Below are 10,788 nucleotides of genomic sequence, written 5' to 3' on the forward strand. Positions count from 1 at the left end.
AACTCTTACTGCTGGCAGCAGGTTTGGCACATCCTTGCATTAAGGATTAGACAGTGATATCGTCAGCTCCATGTAGCAGCTGATGTCTTCTACACATCCTTCAAAGCTCTGCTTTGGACTGTGACAGAGCTTCACTGTGCTACACTCCCACTTTGTTGTGGGAAAATGTTGCTTGCTGGGTGCTACCGCACTACTTACCAAAAATCAGCTAAGCTATTTGATTCAGAAAATTAAAAAAACATTACCACAAAGCTTTTGAAAAATGTGGTAAAGCTACTAATGATGCTATTTGTAGTTATGCTACTGCATAACACTGCATGTTAGCATTGTCTTTTTTAGCATGTTAGCAAGATATTTTAGAGCCTTTTTACCTGATACTTGGCTTTAGACTCTAATTTTAAGGCACTAACTACCAGAGTAGATATAGTGACAGTCTCATGAAGAGTTATGGTATCTGTGAATAGTCTGGCTCCTAACGACAACAATTTATGACTTGCCAGATCCTTGTCTCCAAACAAAGAGCCACAAGAGTAGTTTGGGAAAAGCGGTCAATAATTATCATAAATGTGTTTTTCTAATTTGATGTGTGATTTCTCTTGCTGTTTTTCTTTCTCCGTCACTCAGGAGAACTTGTTGCGTCTGGTCAACATAGAGTACAGCGTACTTGGCCAGCGGGACCTTCTGCAGCCTGGCAGGGTATGACTCTGATAACGGCATTGTTTCTGTTTTAAACCACTAGCCCGCCCTGTCTGCCCTGCACCACCCCTCTGATGCCCTTTACACAATCATCCAGCTGGGAATCCCCAACCATCCTGCTTTTTTTCTATCTATAACAATATAAAGTAGCATTAATCATGGCAGAATCTTGTCATGTGTTGTTGTCATTTATCATTTATCATTCTGCTTTTATGATCATTTCAGTTCGATTTAATCCTGTGTTTATGCTTTTTAAATCCAGGTCTTTGTGAAAGAGGGCACCCTGATGAAGGTCAGCAGGAAGAGTCGACAACCCCGCCATCTGTTTTTGGTAAACATTTCTCCCTGTTGATGAATACTTATTCCAACACGTGACGTTAGTTTGACTACATTTGAGTTTGATATTGATGCATTACTTTAATCCTGTATATAAAGTTGATTTATTATAAATAGCTCTGTAGAGTCAGGCACTTTCTGTCTGGTCTGTTTCTGTGTCCAGACTAAGCTATTAGGAGCAGAGTTTCCTGACAGGATGTTTCTGAATGCTGACTTCCTGAGCCGATTCTCTACTGACAGCTCAGGAAGGTCAACACCAGCTCCTTTTATTCTGAAGGATCCTGGTACACCTGTAACCTCTGGGACTCTAGGTGTTAGAGAAATGCAATCCAGTAAAGACATTCATATTTCAAAAGGAGTTTTTAACTTGCGATGAAACAAACTGATATTAATATTGCTTGCCCCTTTATGACAGACAAAGGCAAATGAGATTTTAATCAAGAGGACGAACTCTTTAAAGATCATTTTTGATTCCAGCTAGAGGGTAGGTGTCAGACAGTGTGGTAAAGAGCATGCTGCAGAAACAGACTTTTTCAATAGCACAGATTTTCAATAAACAATTAAATGTTAAAAAGAAATCTCTGTCGCCACAGGGTGCCAGAACAAACAAAAAGTTCCTCATTGGAGCTGTGCCAGTTTTCTCAGCAGACTGTTATAATGCAAAATGAATGTATCAGACAACTGTTAAGGTCTCTAAATCATAGGCTGGAAATTATTAACTATGCAGATTTTTTTTAAAAAACTGTCAAAATCAGCTCAGCAAAAATAGTTTATATTGTTAAAGCCACACTGCAAACAAGGGCTGCACTGTTGTAAAGTGGTTAATGCTGTCGTTTTCTGGTTTGAATCCCGTTGGACAGAGCCTTTCTGTGTGGAGTTTGCATGTTTTCCCCTGTGCATGTATGGGCTTGCTCCCACTGTCTAAAAACATTCTTTTAAGGGGGCGGATTTGTGACTTTAAATTGTCTGAAGGTGTAGCATACTCGGTTTTCTGTATTTCAGCCCTGTGATTGACTGACAGCCTGTCCTGGGTGTACCCTGCCACTTGCCCTATGACAGCTGGGATTGACTCCAGCCCCATGTGACCTAAAACTGACAAAAGATAATGAAGGAACACCAGAAAAGAGTCAAAGATTACTAGTTGTACTACTTTGTAAAATCCAACCCAGAAATAGTACAATCAAGAGACATTAGAAAATTCAACACCTTTGCAAATTATCCTTGGGGCATCATCAGAGCACACCCTCCTGATGTGCTTATCAAAGTTTGTGGTCTGAGCTCAACACTAAAAAAGCTCGTAAACAGCTCTTCTGGAGGAATGTTGGTAATCATCGCTGCGGAAATTCAATCCCGCCAGTTTACAAGTTTTCATGTATTATTAATGTTGGATTGCTAAAACATGCAGAGACAGTGAATTTAATGACTCATTGCAACAAAATAATACAGAAAGTAATGATGCATTTTGATATCAACTTTGATTTCTATTCACTTGTTTCATTTATGTATGATCATGAAAAGCTCCATTATAGTTCCACTTAGACACACACAAATGCCCCTCCTGAAACAATAATCACTCATCTGCTCCAAAAAAGAAAAGTTACATTGCAACTTCCTCCACGCCATCCTCATCTTAGCTGATTTATCTACAGAGTACTAGAACTTATCATAAAGTGTGTGCCATATTTCGATCTTCATGACTAGTTTTGATATCACAAATCCATGTCTGTATGTATTAATAACCTTAATAGTGAAAACCTGTTACAAGGGAGCACTTTTTAAAAATTGGAGTTACAGAGTGACTCATTTGGTAAATCCACACTTCATGAAAATAACTTTATTTGTTTTGCACTTTAAAGACTAGATTAAGGAGGTGCTTATCTGTAAATGTGTAGATAAACAGAATCCTTTAAGTCTGAAAAAAATGCATATTTAGTGGGCTTTTGTTGTTGTTTGTCCAACTTGTGATTCAAGTCTGTGGATGCATAAAAGTCAAGTTGTGTTTTAGCTTACAGTGCCACCTAGTGGAGAAATGCAGCATAAACATGAACAATGAAGTCTGCTCTGTTTTTCAAATGAGCTATTTCACTATTAACTTAACACTTTAAATGTCTCCTGCTCACTGTAGGTTTTCTGTGAATCATGAGTGTTATCCCTGTCTGTTCTCAGATGAATGATGTGCTGCTGTACACCTACCCTCAGCAGGATGGCAAATACAGACTGAAGAATACTTTGCCACTCACTGGGATGAAGGTCAGTGGCTTTCATTAACTGATCTCCATAACCAGGTTGAAATTTTCAGGTTAAATAGAAATTAAAACTGAAAGAAATTTACCAACACATAAAAGCAAAAGTCACTGAAACATGAAATAGTAAGTGAGCTTTTAATTATTTTCAGGAGTGTCTTAGGGTTACCAAGAACACACTTACTCAAATCTAATTGGTCATATTTTGCCTATGGTTGATTAATTGTTGAATGTCTTTTTCTGCTCATTGATCCAATTTCTCTTTCATAACCTGAAATATAAACCACTTGTTTAAACTATTTATCTTCTGTATTTGAAATAATAACTTATTCTCTGGTAGGATTTTATCCATCCTTTTTCCTCTCATTAAGTCTACATTACGGAGACTTTATAATGATACATTTATAGCTTAAATATCTCCTTTGTGAGCCTAGAGGCTACTTACCCTTTTTTAAATGGCCATGTTATTTGTTATTGAGTGGTATTACAAAGGCTGTTGACTCAACTTATATTTTGCTCTTTTGAAATCTTTAGCTGTTCAAAATACTTTTTCCTGACATCATGAGCTATTGTGAAACCAGAATGATTTAATGGCTGGCTGAGGTGCTGTTGTTCCTGTGGCCAAGCAAACGAAAAGTCCTCCTTACATATATTCGTGCACACACGAACGAGACTAACATGAGTTATTTTCAGAATTGTATTAAAGAATGTATTGATAAGTTGACATTTACACCAAGATAGGCTATCAGTCATGATTTTATCAGAGAAAACAGGCAAATCACTTAAAACCTTTATGTAACTGGAACTGAATGATCTTTGTTTCAAAGGTAGGCGTTTAACTATGAGATTGACTGTTAAACGAGGCCCTTTCAAGGTGATTGGACAAATGTTCTGTCTGTCACATCTGCACCACCAGTGCTGATCTCAGCTATACAGCCTAGCACTGCTGAAGTGTATGAACAGCTGAGCTAGTCGGCAGCTAAGATTCCTGCTGAAGCCTCCCCAGAGATGTGCGAAACATCTTCTCTGCTGTGAGAAGCTTCCACTGTGGCTCTTTGCTCTTGTTGTAAAATAGAAATGTGGTCAAGTTCTGATTAAATTGCCACCTTTCTACAGCTGCACCCAAGCTAATGGCTGCCGGCTTACAATACAACTCGACCCCTGTAATGATTGTAAACCTATGCCCAAGCAGGCAGGTCTTTAGAGTGAAAACATTTCCTTTCACAAAAAGTTTTTAGTGTTGTTCTTTATTCATTATTTAATAAAGAACAACAGGTTCAGTTCTGAAAAAACTGTTGCTATACTATAGGTGCATTCGAGCTGCTACACTAACAGCAACCATTGCTAACGGGTAACAATACAACAAAACCCCACCTGTAGCTACCGCCTCGTTAACCTAAAAGACACTGATTGGTCAGAATTTTCGATTCAGTACTAACGATGTGGATTGGAGCTTTTCAACATGGATTTGCCTGATGACAGACATGGCATCTGCTTTGCAAGTTTAATAAACTAGTTAAAATAATTCAACTTTAAAGTACTTCAGTTTTCCTCCTTTTGCTTGATTATAATTTATTTTTTATTTTATTGACTACCACTTCAATACAGCCTGTATGTAACTGAGGTAGAGCTGAACAATCATGCTTTTTATGTCACCAGCTTTGCAATTAACTCTTGGTAGGTCCCATATGAAAGTTCACATCAGTCTTCATATACTTGACAATTTTACTAAGCACTCACAAACTTACAGGAAATGCACCCCAAAGCTAGTCTGTGAGTGTAGCGTTTAAGATTCCACCTCTGTCAAATTTGTGTTTTTACTAATTTTACCAATTTCCCAGGTCAGCAAACCCATCCTGGAAAATGCCCTAAATGCCCTGAGGATTGAAGTGTCAGACATCTCCATCACTCTGTCTGCAAGGTAGGAGAAACTGTTGACTGATATTACGTAATGTTGGTGATTAAAAAAAGTTTTAGACCACTTTCTGCTGCAGCTGATGTTTCACATATATGGTGTTAGTGATGCATGTTTTGCTGACTTATATTTAGGTCATAATAATTTTGTGAGTTTGTGTTTTTTTTTTTTTGTTTCAGTTCCTTCATTGAACGAGAGGACTGGTTTTACACTCTGAGCCGCACTGTGACTGAACACTCCAGGGGAACTTCAGCATTTAACAGCTGCTTAGGAGAGGTGAACAAACAACATTTCTTTTTCAGTCAACCTTTTTCCTCAGTGTGAGATTTAGTCAATCAACCAACCAGAGTGTCCCTTGTTTGAGCTGTCAGTCTTGGCTGAGTGTGATGTTCTGTTTGTGTTTTTCTGTTTGTGCCAGACCAGAGACTGTCTGCATCTGTCTCTTGGAGAAAAAGCTCCCACACTTGTTCCAGTCTCACAAGTGATGATGTGCATGAACTGCACCTCAGACTTCAGCCTCACTCTGCGCAGACATCACTGCCACGGCTGTGGGAGAGTGAGTCACACAAAAATAAACCACTAAGCTCGATACTCTTTTATCTTTCAGACAGGATTCAACAAATTCTACCTGCGTGTTTTTGTCATTGATGCACTCAACGTTTCACTATCTTTTGAATGTGCCTGAGGTGAATTTATGCTGTTTGACACAGATTGTTTGTCGGAGCTGCTCCAGGAACAGATATCCACTGAAATACATGAATGACCGCATGGCAAAAGTGTGTGATCACTGTTACAGTGAGCTGAAGAAGAGAGGTAAGATATCTATGCTGTAAAACACTTTAACGTGTACGAATCAACTTGACTTTGCATCTGGATTGCACATTTTAGTGTTACAATTCCTCCCATAACCAGGAGGAGCAGCATGCAGGCTAAAGCTAATACACGAGGATAATCTGACTGAAATCAAACAGCAGATTTTGACCCCCCCCCCCCCCTTGCACTCACATTTTTTCCAAGCCCAACCAGGCCTGAGCACAGACACATAATCCCGTTGTAATATTACACACAGTTTACAAGAAGTGTGGTCTCAGACTCAGTGCAATAGAGAAATACACAGACAACTTGACTGTAACTTTACTCCCTTTGTGGCTTATTTTGCATTGTTTTGGTCAGATATGACTCTCTGACACATTATTTAAAAGGATTGTTGAGAGGAATTGTTGTATTGATTATACTTCATGTCCACATTGCCTACCTATACTTGTGCATTTAACTTGCTGAAGCACACCTCCTCCATTCATGCCAGGGTGAAGGAAGTGTACCATGCTTGAGTGCTTAAATCTGGTACAAACTGGACTCTGGGGATTAAATGTGCTGTTGATCTTGCTCAATGTTGCTCATGCATATCACTAATATGGTTCAGCAAAGAAGTAGCCTGTCCAATTGTTTTGTCAGAGCAGGTGTCACAGTCTGGGCCCATTCTTGTCCTCAGCTGTTGTTAAACTGTGTATTTCTGTAGGAGGAGATGTGTCCTCTCTGTCGTGTAAGGGTAGCCCTCGCCCAAACCGCTCCAGTCGTCCCCTCTCTGCTGTGTTCCAAAATATTCATCCTCCAAACATCTGGAGACACCGAAAGGGCACTGCCTCCTTCACTCAGGTACACATCTCCCAAATGTACCACTCTCTTCTCAGAGGAGTCCATGCTCAAACATGTCACTGATTAGTTTGTGATGTGGCTGACAGCTATGTGTTTCTAACATTATCACTTATTCCATGCTGTGCAGGTGAAGGTGTCAGAAGAGGGCTCAATCAGTGGCAGTCTGCAATGCAGCAAGAAGAGCAAGAGGAGCTGGAAGAGACTGTGGTTCCTCCTAAAAGACAAGGTGCTTTACACCTACAGAGCCCAAGAGGTGAGGGGAAACATGCACTCCCCTTTAACCTAAACTGCACACATTCACACTCACATAGCGAGGCAGTGAGGTCTAAAGCCATCAGCTTTCTACAAATACCTAAAAGCGTTGAAACACCAGCAGACATGTCTTTGTATCTTATGATCCATCTCTTTCCCTGATGAATTATTTGTTTGCAGGAAAAGGTGGCGTCTGAGACTTTACCTCTGCTGGGTTTCACAGTGAAGCTACCTGACAGACAAGAGGGAGAAGAAGAGGCCAATATCTTCCAGCTTTACCACAAAAACACTCTATATTACACTTTTAAAGCCTCAGACAACTACACAGCCCAGAGGTGAGACATATGGACTTTTCTCATTTTAAAATATTTGAAGACTGGCAGTGTGAAGATGTAAGACTTTTTTGTGATCTGATCTTCTTTGCAAATGGGGTCCCTGCAACTACAGTGTTGATGCAGGCTTGCTGATAAAAGCTCAAAGATTCACCATGAAAATACTGTATCTTTTCCTGGGTTTGAATTGAGAACAAGCAAGCATACAAGAGACGGAAAAAATCAAGTTTACAACTTTTATTATACTTAAATAGTCTCTACAAAGATTGTTTTTATGTCCCATGAGGGAAAATGTGCATTTTTTTCTTTACTAATTATAGTCCAATGAGAACATGGGGAAATGGACACATTAAATTCAGTCCCTGTGTTTCCATAGAATGATGTCAATGTGTGTGGATTTACATTACTAAAAGGGAGACATTTGTAGAGCTTCATTTTTTCCATCATTTTTTAAATTTAAAAGCTCTCTGTCTTGATGGCACAGGTTTGTCAGTTATAAGGTAAAACATAAACGTAGCATAAAAGTTAGGAAATTTGTGTTTGATAGATTATCTCTTTGTTGTAACAATGTTTCTTGGCAATAAATCTTACACTGCTGAAAAGCCTGTTTGTATTCCTTTTAAATGGTGCCACATTTTTAAGGAACATGCATTTGTGGGATGAGCAGCAGAGCTATGTATTTGGGCTGTGCCCATGAAAAATTTTCCAAATCCTCTCTGCCAATGCCAAACAGCTTATTCTGTTGTTGCGATTGACTCTTGTTTTGACCTTGCGGTACCCCCAGTGCTGGCACCTGATTATCAGCACTTGTGAGCATGTGCCATGCTACATTGGTCAGTAGGTGTCTGCTCCAAGAATTGGTAGTCCTCATTTGGCTGATCTGGATAGAGTCTGTGCTATAGGGCAACTTCAAGCTAGCGTTCCGCAAAACCAAGTTGCGGCATAATTTTGAGTGAGCCCTTGTACCATCTCCAAACTGAAGGCCAAGTTCCATATAACGCTGGATGTCAGGTCACGAAGTGGGCCTCCCAAGACGACAACATTCCAAAAAGACTGTTTCCTCTCTCTGTCAGCACTTAGGAACCATAGGCTGTCTTCTACAGATTTGAAGTCAAAGTGCACTAGAACCTTAGCATGTGGAGGGGTATTATGTTCAGCAATGAGTCCAGATTCTGGCTATGCCAGTTGCATCGTCGGGTCAAAGTGTAGAGAAGATGCGGAGAATGCTATTCTGATTTCTGCACTGATAGAGTAACATCTTTTGGTCGAGGCAGTGTAATAGTGTGGGGCGGCATCTCCCTCACTGGTATAGCGAGGCTTGTCATCATTAGAGGTAATCTCAATGCAACGAGATATTGAGATGGAGAAGATGGAATGGCCTGCCAGCAGTCCTGACCTCAACCCCATTGAACACTTGTGGGACCAGCTTGGATGTGCTGTTCGTGCCAGGGTGACCAACACAGCCACGTTGGCTGACTTGTGACAGATGCTGGTTGAAGAATGGGATGCCATCCCACAGCACTGTGTGACCAGGCTGGTGACCAGCATGAGGAGGAAGTGCCAGGCTGTTGTGGCTGTGTATGGTTCTTCCACATGCTACTGAGTCTCATGTTTGTTAAACGGAGAAATTGCCAATATGTCTTGTTTCTTCAGACTTAAATCATCTAGTCTACCAAACACCAAACAAGAGTCAATGGCAGAATAAGCTGTTTAGCACTGGTATAACCCACATACTCAACTCTGCTGAGTATGTGCTGTGGCACCATTTGAAAGGGAAATAAACAGGCTTTCCAACAGTTTAAGATTTATCACCAAGAAGCATTGTTACAACATAGAAATAATCTGCCAAACATGCGTTTTCTTGCTTTTTGTGCTGGGTTTAGTTCTTTAGCATGACTGCACTTTGCATGATTTTGGTCCTAATAGACAATCCTATCCTCTTACAGGTGGGTTAATGCCATGGAGGAAGCCACAGTTTTATAGGATCTACTGCTCGGGGTTGGTGGCTGGACAAAAAAGTCTGATCTCTCTTCTGATACACAACGACTGTGAAACCAAAAAGACAATTATCTGATAATGTCTTGAAGTTGAAACTTGCCTGGGTGGACTGGAATAAAGGAAGACATGATGTTCTTTAAGAGGGGACACGATCACCTACTTTGTCACCCTCCCTTGTCCCCTGCCTGCTGCTGCAGCAGGTGTGGTGCTGAGAGCCTCCACATGCATTGGCCCAGATACCTGCCAGTGTGCAACAATACATGATGTGACCTGTATTTCCTCCCAGAAGCTATGTAGAGACATTCCTACAGATCAAAGGGAAGATTTCAGGAAAGAAACGAGTGGTTTGAATTATTTTTGCACATATGATATATTACAAAAACACGTAACAAATCAATTTAGTTACAGAATATGTATCATCTATTATTTTGTTGCTTCCATATAGGCTGAAAAAATGGTGATTAATTTCATCCTCACTCAAAAATACCCAAATTAAGAATGGCCTGACAGTAATTTAGTTCTGCCTTCATATTTCTACTTGTGTTCTTCCACTGGATTAAACATATTTCTCTGACTCATATTTCAAAACCCATTCTGCGTCAAATAATGACGAATATGTTATGTATAGAAATGTACGTAGCTTTGCCATGTACTGTGTCATGGCAGATGAGTGCCAGTAAATAAACAGTTATTGTGCTTTTTTAAGGACTAATATTTAAAGGACTGGGAAAAGTATACGTTTACCTTAATCTAAGAGGCCAAAAACTTCAACTGCTGTATTCACCTAACTGGTTTTAAATGTTTCAATGAGAGAAATGTTGCCATTTACTTTATATCTGTTGTTTTAAATACCTAAAACAAAAAGAATGTAATTTGTTTTTGTACCAAGATTCACCATCTAGATGAGCACAGATCAGCCTTGGTGTAAACTTTGTACTGTACTTGATGCATCTCATGTTTTAATGTCTAACAATATTATTTTAAAATGAAGTAAAGAGGCTTTAACAGTGGAAAAGTCTTTGTTTTGTTGTTACCATCATCCTGTCCTCCAGAGGGCTAAACAGAGAGCTAACATAAACCTTCCAACAGGCTGTCATTGACTTTCTGTCACGGTGTCCTCACTAATGGAGCTCTGTAAATACATGAAAGCTGCAAACATTAGCCTCCATGCTGCACAACAGTTTGCACTCCCAATTGAACAGCCTATTTATGAGCACATCTCGTCTGTTCTGACATGCTGCCCATGTGTGGTCTGTTTTCATGAAACGCCAAGCTGGCTGTGAGGCTCAGATCACACTTTGTGCTGCTTGGGAGGCTGAGTGACACACACAGGCCAGTCAGTGTGCAGTGCGGCCAAAGA

At 40.0% G+C, this 10,788-nt stretch overlaps 1 protein-coding gene across 3 annotated transcripts in view; it reads left to right on the forward strand.

The window, feature by feature from the left end:
• LOC121506975 (FYVE, RhoGEF and PH domain-containing protein 5-like) overlaps positions 1–10,432 on the forward strand; it is a 28,442-nt gene extending 18,010 nt beyond the window's left edge. For 2 of the 3 annotated variants that reach the window (XM_041783053.1, XM_041783054.1), the window contains exons 11-21: positions 625–696; positions 959–1,027; positions 3,199–3,282; positions 5,117–5,196; positions 5,370–5,466; positions 5,609–5,746; positions 5,901–6,003; positions 6,710–6,846; positions 6,974–7,099; positions 7,279–7,433; positions 9,377–10,432. In XM_041783053.1, the coding sequence (XP_041638987.1) occupies positions 625–696; positions 959–1,027; positions 3,199–3,282; positions 5,117–5,196; positions 5,370–5,466; positions 5,609–5,746; positions 5,901–6,003; positions 6,710–6,846; positions 6,974–7,099; positions 7,279–7,433; positions 9,377–9,413 (1,098 nt within the window). In that variant the 3' untranslated portion in view covers positions 9,414–10,432. The remainder of the gene's footprint in view (positions 1–624; positions 697–958; positions 1,028–3,198; positions 3,283–5,116; positions 5,197–5,369; positions 5,467–5,608; positions 5,747–5,900; positions 6,004–6,709; positions 6,847–6,973; positions 7,100–7,278; positions 7,434–9,376) is intronic. The other variant, XM_041783055.1, reaches the window with a different exon arrangement.
• Positions 10,433–10,788: the final 356 nt, after the last annotated feature.

This window comes from Cheilinus undulatus, linkage group 3, assembly GCF_018320785.1.
Source record: "Cheilinus undulatus linkage group 3, ASM1832078v1, whole genome shotgun sequence".
Taxonomy (NCBI): domain Eukaryota; kingdom Metazoa; phylum Chordata; class Actinopteri; order Labriformes; family Labridae; genus Cheilinus; species Cheilinus undulatus.